The 19,365-nt window shown below is 37.2% G+C and overlaps 1 protein-coding gene across 8 annotated transcripts in view; it reads left to right on the top strand.

Moving 5' to 3' along the window:
• The window catches only part of PATJ (PATJ crumbs cell polarity complex component), a 357,190-nt gene that overhangs the window by 217,916 nt on the left and 119,909 nt on the right, over positions 1–19,365 (top strand). For all 8 annotated transcript variants that reach the window (XM_082652883.1, XM_082652885.1, XM_082652881.1 and 5 more), the window contains one exon: positions 18,896–18,987. In XM_082652883.1, the coding sequence (XP_082509009.1) occupies positions 18,896–18,987 (92 nt within the window). The remainder of the gene's footprint in view (positions 1–18,895; positions 18,988–19,365) is intronic.

The following is a 19,365-nucleotide window of genomic DNA, read 5'->3' as shown; positions in this document are numbered from 1 at the left end:
AGATTCCACATTTAAGTGATATTATATGGTGTTTGTCTTTCTGTTTCTGACTTACTTTACTTAGTATGATAATCTCTCGTTGCATCCATGTTGCTGCAAATGGCATTACTTTGGAATTTTTTATGGCTGAGTAGTATTCCATTTTATATATATGTGCCACATCTTCTTTATCCATTCATCTGTTGATGGACATTTAGGTTGTTTCCATGTTTTGGCTATTGTGAATAGTACTGCTATGAACATAGGGGTGAATGTGTCTTTTTGAATTATTTCAATAATTTTGTCCATACTTCACTTTGTTCTTATTCATCAAAATTGATTTTGGCTACTCTAGGTCATTTGAATTTCCATGTGAATCTTAGAGCCAACTTGTAAATTTTTATTTTAAAAAAAAAAGCCAACTAGAATTTTTATTGAGATTATATTGAATCTATAGTTTAATTTAGAAGCACTAGACATCTTAACAATACTGAGTCTTCCAAATTATGAACGTGATATCTCTCCATTTAATTACTTATCTGCAGTGTTGCATAAATTTTGGTGTAGAACCTTTCCATTTTCAGTTAAGTGTATTCTTATGTATTTTATATTCTCCAGTTCTCTTATTGCTAGTACATATATAGAAATACAATTGATTTTCATATATCTGTATATTGACCTTGTATCCTATAATCATGCTTAACTAACTTATTGTAGTAGTTTTTATGGCTATCTTAGCATTTTCTAGAGGTAAACAATCGTGCCATCTGTGTATAGGGAGTTTTATTTCTTCCTTTTCAGTCTTTATGATCTTTTATTTTTCCTTCTTTCCTTCCTGCCTGCGTTTCATTCCTTTCCCTCCTCCTTCCCCAACCTCTCCTCCTCTTTTTCCTTTTTAAATCACAATTTGACATTGTTTTTTTGTCAATTACTTTTTCTGCACCTATTTAACTTATTTGTGCATGTTTTAAAATATTTAAATATAACACAAAAGGACACACTTGTGGGATAGTCAAAACTCTTTACCATAATATTCAAAGTCTTTCAAAAGATATCTTTAGGGCTTCCCTGGTGGCGCAGTAGTTGAGAGTCTGCCTGCTGATGCAGGGGGCATGGGTTCGTGCCCAGGTCCAGGAGGATCCCACATGCCGTGGAGCGGCTGGGCCCGTGAGCCATGGCCGCTGAGCCTGCGTGTCCGGAGCCTGTGCTCTGCAACGGGAGAGGCCTGCATACCACAAAAAAAAAAAAAAAAAAAAAAAGATATCTTTAACCTACCTTTCCAGCTTCTGCCACTACTTCATCATTCTATGATCCCACTACATTGAACCATTTAAATAAGTTCTCAGTACAGATGTGCATTTCTCTCATTCCATCTTTTGCCCATGTATTTTATTCAGTATACTTTGGCATTTTTAAGACCTAGCTCAACTGTTTTAGCATAAGCTTACGAAATTATTTTTGTTATTATCCTAAATAAAAATTGCCTGCCAATGCAGGGGACACGGGTTCGAGCCCTGGTCCAGAAAGATCCCACATGCCACGGAGCAACTAAGCCTGCATGCCACAACTACTGAGCCTGCACTCTAGAGCCCGCGAGCTACAACTATGGAGCCCACGTGCCACAACTACTGAAGCCTGTGAGCCTAGAGCCCATGCTCCACAACAAGAGAAGCCACCACAATGAGAAGCCCGCGTACTGCAACAAAGAGTAGCCCCTGCTTGCCACAGCTAGAGGAATCCCGCGCGCAGCAATGAAGACCCAACTCAGCCAAAAATAAATAAATAAAATTTTTAAAAAGAAAAAAACACCTTTAGATCTGATATCTCTTCTTAATATAGAGGGTTTTTATTTTAAAATTTTTTAACTTTAGGTAATTGGCTTGAAGTTCAATGGTAAAGATTACAGAATGGAGAAACAGATATTATTAGTTATTATTTGTTGAAAATGTACCTTTTTTTTTTATGAGAGATGGCTTCTAGTACTAGATATATTTTTAAGTAACTCTCTTTCTTGTATAAGTCCCTTAATCTCTGATCATCACTTAACTAGAAGGAGAGTCAATAATATCATCGAGAAACTTTCAAACTTAATGTTTTGTGATTCTGGGATCTAAATTTTTGCTTCTCAAATTTCAGCATATAATTTAGCCTAAGGTATTTCTTATCTCTATTCTGGGGAACATAAAAGCTGTAAAGCAAAAAAAAAAAAGAAAGCTGTAAATCCCTTCTCAAAAGGTTTGCAAAATAAATCTCTTTAACTATATAAGTTGCTCTCAACTGAGGTTGTGTATCAGAATCATGGGACAGTTTCACCTAAATAACAACCCTTCACCCCAGCCTACTAGATGAGAATCTCTGATGTTGAAGGCCTAGGTGTGCTTTTTGTAAGTTACCTAATTGATATATGGTATAAATGTAATCAGGAGTCTAGATGTGAATTTTTGCTCTTCTTATAGAACACTGACAAAATACCAGGAACCTCTGTAACCTCACTGTAGAAAATATAACCATTTGCTCCTCAGTTCAGATTCCGTACCAGTTGCATGAAATAAAATGGTGTACTCAGTGATGGGACTAGCAATTTCGACAACCAATTCAAGTAGCATTGAATGTGTCCTTGAATCTGCAAAGGACAAAGGAGAGATACCTACATGGTCCATAGTACTTCCTGCCCTTCATTTTGAGTCTCTGTCTCCATCCATTTACTCTAAATGCCAAGAGAAGCAGGACTGATCTAGACATAGGGGCTGTGGCTGGAAAAATGAGGGCAGGAGAGCTGAAGGCTCAAAATTTTGCACAATATTTAAATATAATTTAAAATTATTTTGACTAAATTTTATTGCCCATCCTTGTTTCTGGCTACGAGTCAAAAGTATTAGGTTAGCAAATACTAAAAAATAGAAAAAACTCTAATGGATTCCCTAACATACTGAGTTGTTGTAAAGGTTTTGCTTCTTCTTGTTGTTTTTCTCTTTTTTAACTTAGAGAAACTTAACTTTTTGACATGTTTTTAAAGTAACATGTAATCATAAAAAATTGTAATTGTACAGGTAAAAGTAATAATCTTCCCTCTTTTTCCTCTGTAATACTACTCCTCCAGAAGAAACCACTGTCAGTTTACCATCCTTCCTACTGGTCTCATGCATGCTCATACACATTTGTGCAAATATAGATTTTATAGTTAATAACCACAAATAGAATCATATTGTACATACCTTTTTTAATGAATGATGTATCATTTTCCATATCAGTACAAATAATACTATAACATACTGGTGTATATGTCTTTGTGCAATTCCTGTGGCATAAATATATCAAATCATCTTTCTTTAGTGTTATACAAATTTTCCACCCCACTACCAGTATGTGAGAGAGTGTTTCCCAGCCCCCAAATCTGGCAAAACATTGAATATAATCAGACCTTAGCCAACCTGCCAGGTGCAGTTTTTTTCATTGAAAAAATTCTTCACACATATATCATACACATAAGGAAGTGACTGAGAAGATAGTCCTATACTCTGGTGAGACAGAGTTTTTAAAGTTGACACTTGAACTGGATTTTTCTAGGCCTTCACCACTGTACAGAGTTTGGAATGAGAATTGGGTGCTGGGAATTATTTTGGACAAGGAGGGAGGTGGTTGGGGATGGCATATGGGTGATTATGATGAGTATTAAGTAAAGTAGCAGGAGTCCCATGGCATCAAGTTGAATATACATTTCACCCATACCAAAGGCTGCATCCTCACTGGAAAGAGGCTTTGGGACCGGAAGACATGAGTTTGGATTCTGAACTCTGCCACTACCTCGCCTAGAACCCTTGCACTAGTTACTGAGCTTGTGAGTCTCAGTGTCCTCGTTAAAAAAGTACAGGAGCACTCTGTATGAGGTATGCTTCAAAAGCGATAAAATGTGTGTGATGGAATCCTGCCTCTACAACACTGATTCGCTGATGAGACTTGTGTTTAAAAAACGAAAAAAAAAAAAAAGACAGAAACTGTGGCTTGAAGGAGGAGAGTTGGGGACTTTGATAAGGTCCTTTGATGACTGATTTTGTGGCTGTAGACACAGCAAGAAAAATGTTTTGAAGTCAAGAGAAAAAAATTCTGGTAGCAGAGGGAATTGGAGTAGAGTGCTAATCAGATCATTTGTTTGAAAGAAGCAACTATTAATCTGGGTCTTACTAGTCTGGGGGGAAGTCTTGACTCCTAGTATGTATCGATGTTCTTAGAAGAGGAATTCCAGGTCACTATTCACCTGAGATCTTATTTACTTATTTGAGTAACAATACCATTAATAGAGGTAGGCTGTAATGCCTCAACCTCCTAGGAAAGCATGATTCCTCTGCAATATTAATGAGCTGTTCAGAGGTAGATTATACTTATGACTCCATTCACTTATTCCTTTCTATTCCCTGCATGTAATAGGAAACTCCACAGACACCCTATTTCATTTGGTCAAGTGAACCAACCTATAGCAGTTGGGGCTATTTCCACAGAAACACTAAGAATCAGAGCAACATAAGAACATATTTCTCTGCTCACTTCCTTGAAGTTGATATTTTTCAATAGTGTCAGGGTTTAGAATTCAAAGGAATATCTTACTATTTTCCTAATATATCAAATTTGGAGAGATGTGAGCTGCATACTCATACTTTGCCTTCAGAAGGTATTTCAGTTTAATTCATTTTGTTTGAGAGAAAATACATCCCTCACGCTTAAACCTTGTAAATTAATGTGTTCCTTTGGGAACAATGTATTTCACAAGAAATAAATGAAGTTGCAGAAGACCTTATTTCAACACTGTTTATTAAATTTAGTTCTTAAAACCTCTTTTACACAACTATTAAGTTATTAGAGGTTGAAGTATATTATTTTGTCTTTCGAGAAAAAAATTAATGTGAAAATTTATCCAGAAATACCTTTTTGTTATAGTGAAATTTTGTTTTCATGTGAGTTTCAGTCATCTTCCCTGTTCCATCTCTGCCTTGGTGCCTCTTTCTTCCCTTCATTTCTCCGATGTGCAGAACTGAAGGCAGAGGTTTGGAAAGTGAGGATTGTTTTTCATGGGGGCTGGTGCCCAAGATTTTTGGAAAGGGAAAATATTCTACAAAGTCTTCTTTGAACAGGATCTGGGTATCTTTATTCTGTTAGTCTATACTCTGCCCCCCAAAGCTATACCTGTGGCTCCTAGGAAGAGAGCTGCAGTTTCCTACCTACATATCTTTTTTTTTTTAATTTAATTTTATTTATTTTTTTATACAGCAGGTTCTTATTAGTTATCCATTTTATACGTATTAGTGTACACATGTCAATCCCAATCTCCCAATTCACCACACACACACACACACACACACACACACACACACACACACCACCACCACCACTTCCCCCCACCTTGGTGTCCATACGTTTGTTCTCTACATCTGTATCTCAATTTCTGACCTGCAAACTGGTTCATCTGTACTATTTTTCTAGGTTCCACATGTATGCGTTAATATACAATATTTGTTTTTCTCTATCTGACTTACTTCACTCTGTATGACAGTCTCTAGATCCATTCACGTCTCTACAAATGACTCAATTTCATTCCTTTTTATGGCTGAGTAATATTTCATTATATATATGTACCACATCTTCTTTATCCATTCATCTCTCGATGGGCATTTAGGTTGCTTCCATGACCTGGCTATTGTAAATAGTGCTGCAATGAAAATAGGGTGCATGTGTATTTTTGAATTATGGTTTTCTCTGGGTATATGCCCAGTAGTGGGATTGCTGGGTCATATGGTAGTTCTATTTTTAGTTTTTTAAGGAACCTCCGTACTGTTCTCCATAGTGGCTGTATCAATTTACATTCCTACCAGCAGTGCAAGAGGGTTCCATTTTCTCCATACCCTCTCCAGTATTTGTTGTCTGTAGATTTTCTGGTGATGCCCATTCTAACTGGTGTGAGGTGATACCTCATTGTAGTTTTGATTTGCATTTCTCTAATAATTAGTGATGTTGAGCAGCTTTTCATGTGCTTTATCACCATCTGTATGTCTTCTTTGGAGAAATGTCTATTTAGGTCTTCTGCCCACTTTTGGATTGGGTTGTTTGTTTTTTTAATATTGAGCTGCATGAGCTGTTTATATATTTTGAAGATTACCCCTTTGTTGGTTGATTCATTCGCAAATATTTTCTCCCATTCTGAGGGTTGTCCTTTCGTCTTGTTTATGGTTTCCTTTGCTGTGCAAAAGCTTTGAAGTTTCATTAGGAACCATTTGTTTATTTTTGTTTTTATTTCCATTACTCTAGGAGGTGGATCAGAAAAGATCTTGCTGTCATTTGTGGCAAAGAGTGTTCTTCCTATGTTTTCCTCTAAGAGTTTTATAGTGTCCGGTCTTACATTTAGGTCTCTAATCCATTTTGGGTTTATTTTCGTGTATGGAGTTAGGGAGTGTTCTAATTTCATTCTTTTACATTTAGCTGTCCAGTTTTCCCAGTACCACTTATTGAAGAGACTATCTTTTCTCCATTGTATATCCTTGCCTCCTTTGTCATAGATGAGTTGACCATAGGTGCGTGGGTTTATCTCTGGGCTTTCTATCCTGTTCTTTTGATCTATATTTCTGTTTTTGTGCCAGTACCATATTGTCTTGATTACTGTAGCTTTGTACTATAGTCTGAAGTCAGGGAGTCTGATTCCTCCAGCTCCATTTTTTTCTCTCAAGACCACTTTGGCTATTCAGGGTCTTTTGTGTCTCCATACAAATTTTAAGATTTTTTGTTCTAGTTCTGTAAAAAATGCCATTGGTAATTTGATAGGGATTGCATTGAACGTATTGATGGCTTTGCATAGTATAGTCATTTTCACAATATTGTTTCTTCCAACCCAAGAACATGGTATATCTCTCCATCTGTTGGTATCATCTTTAATTTCTTTCATCAGTGTCTTATAGTTTTCTGCATACAGGTCTTTTGTCTCCCTAGGTAGGTTAATTCCTAAGTATTTTATTCTTTTTGTTGCAGTGGTAAATGGGAGTGTTTCCTTAATTTCTCTTTCAGATTTTTCATTATTAGTATATAAGAATGCAAGAGATTTCTGTGCATTAATTTTGTATCCTGAAACTTTACCAAATTCATTGATTAGCTCTAGTTTTCTGGTGACATCTTTAGGATTCTCTATGTATAGTATCATGTCATCTGCAAGCAGTGACAGTTTTACTACTTCTTTTCCAGTTTGTATTCCTTTTATTTCTTCTCTGATTGTTGTGGCTAGGACTTCCAAAACTATGTTGAATAAGAGTGGTGAGAGTGGACACCCTTGTCTTGTTCCTGATCTTAGAGGAAACGGTTTCAGTTTTTCACCATTGAGAATGATGTTGACTGTGGGTTTGTCATATATAGCCTTATTATGTTGAGGTAGTTTCCCTCTATGCCCACCTTCTGGAGAGTTTTTATCATAAATGGGTGTAGAATTTTGTCAAAAGCTTTTTCTGCCTCTATTGAGATGATCATATGGTTTTTCTTCTTCAGTTTGTTAATATGGTGTGTCACATTGATTGGTTTGCATATATTGAAGAATCCCTACATCCCTGGCATAAATCCCACTTGATCATGGTGTATGATCCTTTTAGTGTGTTGTTGGATTCTGTTTGCTAGTATTTTGTTGAGGATTTTTGCATCTATATTCATCAGTGATATTGGTCTGTAATTTTCTTTTTTTGTAGTTTCTTTGTCTGGTTTTGGTATCAGGGTGATGGTGGCCTTGTAGAATGAGTTTGGGAATGTTCCTTCCTCTGCAATTTTTTGGAAGAGTTTGAGAAGGATGGGTGTTAGCTCTTCTCTAAATGTTTGATTGAATTCGCCTGTGAAGCCACCTGGTCCTGGACTTTTGTTTGTTGGAAGATTTTTAATCATAGTTTCAATTTCATTACTTGTTATTGTTCTGTTCATATTTCCCACTTCTTCCTGGTTCAGTCTTGGAAGTTTATACCTTTCTAAGAATTTGTCCATTTCTTCCAGGTTGTGTCTATTTTATTGGCATAGAGTTGCTTGTAGTAGTCTTAGGATGCTTTGTATTTCTGCAGTGTCTCTTGTAACTTCTCCTTTTTCACTTCTAATTTTATTGATTTGAGTCCTCTCCCTCTTTTTCTTGATAAGTGTGGCTAATGGTTTATCAATTTTATCTTCTCAAAGAACCAGCTTTTACTTTTATTGATCTTTGCTATGTTTTCTTTGTTTCTATTTCATTGTTTTGTGCTCTGATCTTTATGATTTCTTTCCTTCTGCTAACTTAGGTTTTTGTTTGTTCTTCTTTCTCTAGCTCCTTTAGGTGTAAGGTTAGATTGTTTATTTGGGATTTTTCTTGTTTCTTGAGGTAGGCTTGTATAGCTATAAACTTCCCTCTTATGACTGCTTTGGCTGCGTCCCATAGGTTTTGGATCACCATATTTTCATTGTCATTTGCCTCTAGGTATTTTTTGATTTCCTCTTTGATTTCTTCCATGATCTCTTGGTTATTAGTAACGTATTGTTTAGCCTCCATGTGTATGTGTTTTTTACTTTTTTTCCCCTGTGGTTGATTTCTAATGTCATAGCGTTGCGGTCAGAAGAGATGCTTGATATGATTTCAGTTTTCTTAGATTTACTGAGGCTTGATTTGTGACCCAAGATGTGATCTATCCTGGAGAATGTCCTGTGTGCACTTGAGAAGAAAGTGTAATCTGCTGTTTTTGGATGGAATGTCCTATAAATATCAATTAAATCTATCTGGTCTATTGTGTCATTTAAAGCTTCTGTTTCCTTAGGAATTTTCTGTTTGGATGATCTGTCCATTGATGTAAGTGAGGTGTTAAAGTCCCCCAATATCATTGTGTTATTGTCGATATCCTCTTTTATAGCTGTTAGCAGCTGCCTTATGTATTGAGGTTCTCCTGTGTTGGGTGCTTTTATATTTATAATTGTTATATCTTCTTCTTGGATTGATCCCTTGATCATTATGTAGTGTCCTTCCTTGTCTCTTGTAACATTCTTTATTTTAAAGTCTATTTTATCTGATATGAGTATTGCTACTCCAGCTTTCTTTTGATTTCCATTTGAATGGAATATCTTTTTCCATCCCCTCACTTTCAGTGTGCATGTGTCCCTGGGTCTGAAGTGGGTCTCCTGTAGACAGCATATATATGGGTCTTGTTTTTGTATCCATTCAGTGAGTCTGTGTCTTTTGGTTGGAGCATTTAATCCATTCACATTTAAGGTAATTATCAATATGTATGTTCCTGTTACCATTTTCTTAGTTGTTTTGGGTTTGTTTTTGTAGGTCCTTTTCTTCTCTTGTGCTTCCCACTTAGAGAAGTTCCTTTAGCATTTGTTGTAGAGCTGGTTTGGTGGTGCTGAATTCTTTTAGCTTTTGCCTGTCTGTAAAGCTTTTGATTTCTCCATCGAATCTGGATGAGATCTTTGCTGGGTAGAGTAATCTTGGTTGCAGGTTCTTCCCTTTCATCACTTTAAATATGTCATGCCACTCCCTTCTGGCTTGTAGAGTTTCAGCTGAGAAATCAGCTGTTAACCTTATGAGAGTTCCCTTGTATGTTACTTGTCATTTTTCCCTTGCTGCTTTCAATTATTTTTCTTTGTCTTTAATTTTTGCCAATTTGATTACTATGTGTCTTGGCCTGTTTCTCCTTGGGTTTATCCTGTATGGGACTCTCTGCGCTTCCTGGATTTGGGTGGCTATTTCCTTTCCCATGTTAGGGAAGTTTTCAACTATAATCTCTTCCAATGTTTACCTGGGTCCTTTCTCTCTCTTCTCCTTCTGCGACCACTATATTGCAAATGTTGTTGCATTTAATGTTGTCTGAGAGCTCTCTTCGGCTGTCTTCATTTCTTTTCATTCTTTTTTCTTTATTCTGTTCCGCAGCAGTGAATTCCACCGTTCTGTCTTCTAGGTCATTTATCCATCCTTCTGCCTCAGTTATTCTGCTATTGATTCCTCTAGGGTAGTTTTCATTTCAGTTATTGTATTGTTCATCTCTGTTTGTTTGTTCTTTAATTCTTCTAGGTCTTTTTTAAACATTTCTTGCATCTTCTTTTTTTAAATTTATTTATTTATTTATTTTTGGCTGTGTTGGGTCTTCGTTTCTGTTCGAGGGCTTTCTCTAGTTGTGGCAAGCGGGGGCCACTCTTCATTGTGGTGTGCGGGCCTCTCACTGTCACGGCCTCTCTTGTTGTGGAGCACAAGCTCCAGACACACAGGCTCAGTAGTTGTGGCTCATGGGCCTAGTTGCTTCGCGGCATGTGGGATCCTCACAGACCAGGCCCAAATCCGTGTTCCCTGCATTGGCAGGCAGATTCTCAACCACTGTGCCACCAGGGAAGCCCTCTTGCATCTTCTTGATCTTTGTCTCCATTCTTTTTCAGAGGTCCTGGATCATCTTCACTGTCGTTATTCTGAATTCTTTTTCTGGAAGGTTGCCTATCTCCACTTCATTTAGTTGTTTTTCTGGGGTTTTATCTTGTTCCTTCATCTGGTACATAGCCCTCTGCCTTGTCATCTTGTCTGTCCTTCTGTGAATGTGGTTTTCGTTCCATGGGCTGCAGGATTGTAGTTCTTCTTGCTTCTGCTGTCTGACCTCTGGTGGATGAGGCTATCTAAGAGTCTTGTACAAGTTTCTTTTTTTCTTGCGGTACCCGGGCCTCTCACTGTTTGGCCTCTCCCGTTGCAGAGCACAAGCTCCGGATGCGCAGGCTCAGCGGCCATGGCTCACGGGCCCAGCCGCTCCATGGCGTGTGGGATCTTCCTAGACTGGGGCACGAACCCGTGTCCCCTGCATCGGCAGGCGGACTCTCAACCACTGCGCCACCAGGGAAGCCCTTGTACAAGTTTCTTGATGGGAGGGACTGGTGTTGGGTAGAGCTGGCTGTTGCTCTGTACATATCTTTTCATATATGAAAATAACTTTTCCCCAGTGCCAGTGCCCTTCCTGCCACTCAGTTAAATCTGTGCCTGCTAAGCTTCTGTCTACTCCTCTAGACCCACCCACCCATCTCCAAGAAGAGATGATCACGTTTTGCTTTATGCCTACATCCATCATACAGCAATGCGGTTATTTGTTTCCAAGACTATGTCACTTATTAGAGTTCCATGTGCTTGAGTGCAGGAGCCAAATCTGACTAAATAAAAATAATACTAGTAAAGTGACTTTCAGAGAATGGGTATCTGGAACATAGTTGGTGCTCAGTACATGGCAGCTGTGGTGATGATGGTAATGAAAATTCCTGTTTCCTCATCAGTTGCACAATGACTGCTGAATAAGTGAATAAATTGATAGATATAACACATAGCTATTATACTTTTACTGGAGTAGTTCTTGGTCTGGGGATTCTATTTTGTGAAGCCCTGTTAATTGGATTTAAAATTGCATAGGATCAAAAATAAGTTACTTACCCTATGGCTTTCCCCCTACATCCCCATATCCTTAATAATGGTTTCTAATTATTAATAGGACAGGCTTTTGGACTTAAACAGATTTGGTTATAAATACTGGCTGTAAATATATTGGTCAAATTCCTTAAACTCATTAATCCCCAGTTTCTCCATCTGTATAATGAGGTAATAATGCATTCCTCTACTGATTTGTGTGAAATAATGTATTTAAGGCATATATGTATGTTTGTGTGTAGTGTATATGCCTTGTATGTTGTGAACATTTATAAATGGTATTGTTACAAAGTAGTTATAAAATATCAATATAAAAAAAACAAAATGGAAATCACCTTAAATCCCACCAAAGATACCATCATTGTTGATATTTAGTAGAGATACTCATAGAGCTTTCTTTAGACTCAGAAGCTTTTACATAAATGAAAACAATGTGAAAAATAGATTACATTGTATTTTGTCACTTACTTTTTGCACTCAATAATGTTATCTTTTTATGGCAGTGGATTTAGATCTGTATCATCCTCCACCTTTTTTTTTTTTTTTTTTTTTTTGCGGTACGCGGGCCTCTCACTGTTGTGGCCTCTCCCATTGTGGAGCACAGGCTCTGGACACGCAAGCTCAGCGGCCATGGCTCACGGGCCCAGCCGCTCTGCGGCATGTGAGACCCTCCCGGACCCGGGCACGAACCCGTGTCCCCTGCATCGGCAGGCAGACTGTCAACCACTGCACTACCAGGGAAGCCCTCCTTCACCTTTTAATAGCACAGTTTTCCATTTATTGATGTATTAAGACAACTATAATAAACGTTTTGTTGATAAATGTATAGTTTTTTCTGTTTTTTTCCATTATAAGTTATAGCCACGATAGGCATTTTGACACCTTGATTTCTTTCTTTTTTTTTTTTTTTTTTTGCGGTACGCTGGCCTGTCACTGTTGTGACCTCTCCCACTGTGGAGCATAGGCCCCGGACGCACAGGCTCAGCGGCCATGGTTCATGGGCCCAGCCGCTCCGTGACATGTGGGATCTTCCCAGACCGGGGCACGAACCTGTGTCCCCTGCATCGGCAGGCAGACTCTCAACCACTGTGACACCAGGGAAGCCCACACCTTGATTTTTAATCTTTTTAGGATAAATTCTTAGAAGTGGAATTGTAATTAAATTTTTTTTTTTTTGGTTGCATTGGGTCTTTGTTGCTGCTCGTGGGCTTTCTCTAGTTGCAGTGAGTGGGGGCTACTCTTTGTTGAGGTGTGCAGGCTTCTCATTGTGGTGGCTTCTCATTGTGGTGGCTTCTCTTGTTGCGAAGCATGGGCTCTAGGCACGTGGGCTCAGTAGTTGTGGGCCGCAGGCTCAGTAGTTGTGGCACACGGGCTTGGTTCCATGGCATGTGGGATCTTCCTGGACCAGGGCTCGAACCCACGTCCCCTGCATTGGCAGGAGGATTCTTAACCACTGCACCACCAGGGAAGTCCTTGGAATTTTTAGATTAAAAAATAAAGTGTAAGAAGATCCATCAAGTTATAAAACTTATGATTTGTTTTTTATTTCTCTACATGTGTGTTGTAGTCAGTGAGAGTTAATTTAAGAAAAACGTTAACCTGTAGATTCTAATGTCTTGAAATGTAAAGTTTAGAATATATTTACAAGTGAATTAGGGAAGACTCTCAGATTTCATCAGCAATTTCAGTTACCTGAATTCTAACTCAATTTTTTAATAATAATTTATTACTGTTCATAATAAATCATCCTATTTAATAAAAGCATGGGCCAAGGGTGTGTTTTTGAGCATAATATATTTTAACATATTCAAACCTCAGGCAAATCTGTTGCTTGAACTAAATTTTAATTTTTGTAGAATTAATATTTCTAATTTAAGCTTAAGTTAATTATCTTTTACTTCCAATTTGGTACATTTTTGAGTAGATTTAATTGAGCTGCTCTCCAGCATAAATTTATATTCATGTTCAGTTTAACTATGGAAAATTAAGAATAGTTGAAAAGCTACCTCTTCATGATATTTTTGAATAATTAATTTTATTGAAACAAATCTCATTAAGGACTTCTAAAGTGAAAGTTTATGTAGTGTAACAAAAGGATTTATATCTGTTTACTTTTGCTGAATCATTGCTGGATTAACCTAATTCTACTTCTTCTACAAACTATAAAATATTGCAATTAAATATTCCATCTCTGTACCTGAATATAGAGGGTTTACCTCAAATCAGTGTTTTTTGTTTTTTGTTGCCCCCCCCTGCCCTGAATAGCAGAAACCAACCCCTGAGGGGAAATATGGATCAAAGTGAAAACCCATTATAATATGATGTAAGTTTTCCAAATACAGATGTTTCTTATTTGGAGCTATTGTTTTCAGTATGTAGAACTGCTATAAGTTGCTCCTGAATGACATTTCATTCAGTTGGAAATTCAGAACTTAGGAAAAGATGAGCTAACTTACCCATGATAAAATATTAGTGTCATTCGGGACCAGAGATCATAGAGCTGAGATAGAAGTTACTGACCTTGTGGAGGATCTCAGAAAGGCCTTTTTTTGTCAGTAATCAGAAGAGGAAGCCAAACACAGATAAGAAAACCAGAATTGTAGATCAAGAGTATAAAAAGCTCCTTCATACAGAAAGTATATAAAGTATATAAAGCTCCTTTAAACCCCCAGAAAAGAGAGAATCTTGATGGTCCCAGTCTGTGTCATATGTCCTCCAGCTTCAGCCTGGAGTGGCACGACAAACAATACTAACTTGGCTGTCAACCATTATGGATGGCGTTTGTGATGGGAAGGTTGGAAGGACCATCCCTGGCAAAGGAAGTGGTTGTGTGCTAGCAACAATCCCCAAAGTCTCTACTACATCTTTTCTCATTTAGTAATATGGAAATCAAGATGGAGTATCATAAAATACACCTCCCATAGTCATGGCTGGGTGAACGTGGGAAAAGATATTATTTATCACCCAAACTTGGTTACTTTTGAGAGGGAGCGTTATAAATAATGGGAACAACGTGCATAAACTGGACTGTCCCAGACGTAGAATATATGGTTACCCTTTAATGGAAGAGTTGTACATCTCAGATTTTAAGATAATAAATAGACTATTTGGGGGGAGTTGGAATAACAAGTCAGGACTAAGGATAGTTCTTCTTGCAATTATTAGATAGTATCAAAGATAAGGATATACCTAAATAATTTATTATTTTTTCTGTATATCATTGAGTTGCCTTTGAAAGGAGAAACTTTGGGCAAGCACTTAGTTTCTCTACTTCTCAGTTTACTGGAAGTATATGGAAAATAATAATGTGTTTTCCAATCTCTAGATAATCTGAGTGATCACATATTCTGAAAGGATGAAATATTTTAACTGTTTTCCTTTGGCTTGGGTCAGAAAAAAACTTAAAAGTTAGTCAATCTTTGTCTATTTGTATAATGAAGAAAAAGTGAAATAAGTATATATTACTGTTCAGGGTGTAGCTTGTTTGCTCAAAAGGAAAGGTGCAGTCTTACAGAACTGCATACTGCATTAGGGATTTCAAAAGCCTATCAGGTCTTGCCTCTATGCATTGTGGTAAAATGCTTGATTCTGACTTGTGTATCTCAAAATTCCAGGACCTAAGATGGTAGGTGTTCAGCTCAGAGTTTATTTAATAGACACCTTTACAAAGATGACTTTAGAAATCAGCTGATTTTTTTTTTTTTTTTGTGATACGCGGCCCTCTCACTGTTGTGGCCTCTCCCGTTGCGTAGCACAGGCTCCGAACACGCAGGCTCAGCGGCCATGGCTCACGGGCCCAGTGGCTCCGCGGCATGTGGGATCTTCCTGGACCGGGGCACGAACCTGTGTCCCCTGCATCGGCAGGCGGACTCTCAACCACTGCACCACCAGGGAAGCCCGAAATCAGCTGATTTTTATGTGCACCATACGGATGATAATACCTCTAGGTGTGCCTTAGGAAAACAGGGTTTTCAACTAATAGCTAAATCACCTTGGGCAAATTACTCAAGGTCTTGGAGTACCAGTTTCATAATCTGGTGAAAGTACATAACACCTGGTTATTCTGAGATTTAACTGAGATCCTATGCGTCAAGAGCTTTGCAGAGTGTTTGGCATGGAGAAAGCACTCAGTGGCTGGTAGTTATTATTAATTAGAATTAACCTGAAAAACTTCCAGGAGGTACAATATGCTTTCTTTCTGTCTATGCTATACTTAGAAGACGTCCTCCATCTGTTGTTTAAACAATAGTGCCCTCAGAAAACAGCACCTTCTCAGAAATAGGAAAAGTGACAGTCTGAAGTTAATTTGCATAAAATGCATCATATTCTTTCTAATTACTTACTGAATTTTCTCTGGAATGGGTGTCCTTAGAAATGAAGAAATATAAAAAACCTGCTTATGTCATTGGAAGCTATATACCTTTTGTTTAAATAGTGAAATTGTTTTGTATACAATAAGATCTAAGAAAACACAGAAGAGATCTTCCTCTCCTGAAACTCAGAGGGCTGCTAATGTGACATTTCTGAAGCCAGAAAAGAGACTTTGTCTTGGATTATTTTTATCCGGAGATCTGCATTTTTCCTTTTAGATTTAATCCAGTAAAATAAGGTTTCACTCTATCTTGAGTTTCCTGTTCTGTTCCCAGTTTTCCACTGAGTAGCAGAGTCTCTCTAGAGGCCCCTGATCATTGGCAGGGAGCAGCTGCCTTAGCAGTAAATGCCACAGTTGTTGGCACTGGAAAAAACATTGCCAGCAAGCAAGCTGCCTCGCCTTTCTACTGCCAGGGCCTCTGAATATTCAGAAACAGCACCAGGAAAGACTTATAACTTTAGCTTTACTCTTAGGTAAATTGAAATTAATGACTTGCTTTCTTCATTTGGGCTATGATTTTTTTCCTCTTAGAATAATACTGCCATGGATTCTATTCTATCAAAATGGAGCATCACAGCTAAAAGACAGGCATATCCATAAACATGAAACAGCTCAATTTTCTATATGCTCAAGCTTTTGCTAACCAAAAAAACTTTTTTTTTTTTTTTAAACTTCAATCACTTTGAAAGCTGGAGCCCACCTCAGAGAAAGCATACCAGCAGTTGATTAATGGAAGTGTTACTTCCATTCAGGGCTCTGTGATTCAGTGCATCCTCACTGAGCACCATTGTATGCAAGCTGTGTATGAAGGGTGGGGAATACCAAGAAAAGGACACCAGTTCCTGCCCTCAAGGAGTTTAGCTCTGTTCAATAAATGTTATATGCCTGCATGGATGCTTTCCACCTGACAGGGGTTGACTTTACCATGCAGGTGAGGTGCAAATGGAATAAGAGGAATTTTTTTAAACCTAGTGCCATAGAATTCAAAGACAAGAAGGTTTGATAGGTCGTGGTTTAGGAAAGACTTTCTTAAAGCAGAGGCCAGGCACTGTGGGGAAGATATTCACACATAATCACCTGAGTGCCAGGCGTTGGATCCAGCATAGTCCATGCATCGTCTCATTTTAAAATTGTGATTTAAACTTTCTGATTTGCAGTTCATTATCCGTTAAAGAGATTGAAAACTATGGTTAGCAAAAAAGGTGATCATGCTAGACATACTATGTTGTAGCCAGGCTTTGTCACTTAATACATTTTTGATATTTCTTATGTCATTAAGTATGCTTTTTCACATCACTCTTAATGACTACATGACTAACTATTTCCCTTATAACTAAATTAGGTAAGAAGATGTAAATATAAGAAAAATAAAACCATAAAAGTATTAGGAGAAAATACGTTATCTAGAGGGTGGGCGCTTAAAAAATGATTTTTTTTTTAGAGCAGGAAAATTGAGAGGAAGGTAAAGAGATTTCCTAGGGACCCCCCTATCCCCAAACATGCACAGCCTCCCTCATTACCAACATCCGCTTCCAGAGTGGTGCATTCGTTACAACTGATGAACCTATATTGACCCATCGTAATCACTCGAAGTCCGTAAGTTTACATTAGCGCTCACTCTGGGTGTTGTACATTCTGTAGGTTTGGACAAATGTATAATGGCATGTATCCATCATCATAGTACCGTACAGAGGGTGGGCACATTTTTAAATACATCATGTTAAAAAGGCAGAAATCTTAACAGAAAAATGAGTAGTTTTAACACATAAAAATTAAAAATCATTTGGGTATCAAGATTACTGTAAATAAAATTTAAAGACATTATTTAATTCTCACAATAGTTTTATGAAATAGGTGCTTAGATTCCTTTTAAAGAAGAAGAAACTGAGACGCAGAGAAATGACAGTGTGGAGATCAGTGGATTTCTGGGAGATTGATTATCTTGGTGAAGAACAAAAGCTGATAAAATGAGAGGCATAGTGAAGCAGTGGTTCAAATTTAGTCTTTGCAGTAGCCTGTGATATGAGTACCAGCTTTATCACTTTGAGGTGGTGGATGAGCTTCATTTTAGACAGTTAAAAATATTATATTTTCATTCCATCCTTTGAAGTGTTTATTTCCAAATACTTTCTCATTATAGCTGTTATGACAAAAATGATACCTTTCCCAGATGTCTTCAAATGCAAAAGTTCAGAGACATCAAGGACAGACAAATTAGATGCTAATTGCATAAAGCATAAATTCCTTTTTACTATTCCTTATATAGTGTTCTATACTATCCCTTAAATAATAGAAATTATCAAGGCCTCAGTTAAAAAGGGGCAGTATGACATAGATCATTACTTATTGAAGAGACAAGAGAGAAAAAGCCAAAACTGTGTGAGCTCTTATCAAATGGCTGAAATAAAATAAAAGATTGATTATGACTATCATCATACTTTAGCAGTGGGAAAATCTGGAGTGAAAAAATTTAGAATATAAATGTTTTTAGGTCATATTTAGGTGAATTCAATCAAATTAAAAATCCCACCACATCTTGGATAAGAGTGGATGCCTCATTGATTGGGTACAGTAAAATGTTTCAGTGCAATTGCTCTAATATTTGACTTAAAATGGGGATGTAATATTTACATCCTCTGGAGTAACAAAATTTGTGCTATGTAATAACCTTGACACGTTTACAGAATCATATGTAATGGACACTCCAGAGCTCTGATGAATACCACAGTTTGGTCTGTTTTCTGCATTTTTTAGGAGTCTGGAAAAGCTGTAGGAAATGAAATATCTATCATAAGGTTTTTGCATCTAGCTCAACTGCTGCTGTCAAGTTTAGCAAAAGTGTCAAAAACTGTATGTTCTTTATTAACTGCATTCAAATTAGAATTTAAGAGATTTTAGCAGCTGCTTAGAATTAGTGTTTGAATCTATACTGTGAAGAATGTTAAGATTTTTAGCATTAAAGAGTCCTACATCTACCTACTTAAAAATGAATGAACTTCATTTTTTAATTCCAAGTACATACACATATACTTGTATACATGTATATATACATATATATTTTCATACAAAATATATATATATTACAATTTTACAAGTGCATTTGATTTTTTACCCCACAGATAAACAATCAGATCCTGTATGGAAGAAGTCATCAAAATGCATCTGCCATTATTAAGACTGCCCCGTCAAAGGTCAAGCTTGTTTTCATCAGGTAGGATAGATACATCTGGTTTTCTAAAACTTAAGATCACCTCTTGAGATGTTATCATTTGTGTAAGACTATTTCATCTTTCGTTTGTTTAACAAAATCACTGTATTCTAAAAATATATTTCCCTCTTGTGACTGTCACTTCGAGAAAAGTATAGATCGTTTCGATTGTGATGTGTTCTTGTTACTTACGTTTCACGTGATAGAAGTGGTCATTGAGGCTTGTACTTTTATTTCCATTAAAAAAAATTCTTCCTGATTATCCTCTTTATAAATATGATAGAATATTCTAGCTTCTCATCCTACTGTCACCATCATTTGGTAATTTGCTGAATCATTAATGCCTTCATCAAAGAATATGCAGGAAAAAAAGAACCCAGG

Source organism: Grampus griseus, assembly GCF_964374135.1.
Source record: "Grampus griseus genome assembly, chromosome: 1".
In the NCBI taxonomy this organism is placed as follows: Eukaryota; Metazoa; Chordata; class Mammalia; order Artiodactyla; family Delphinidae; genus Grampus; species Grampus griseus.
Note: the sequence above shows the minus strand (reverse complement) of the source record. Positions and strands in the feature narration are given on the sequence as shown.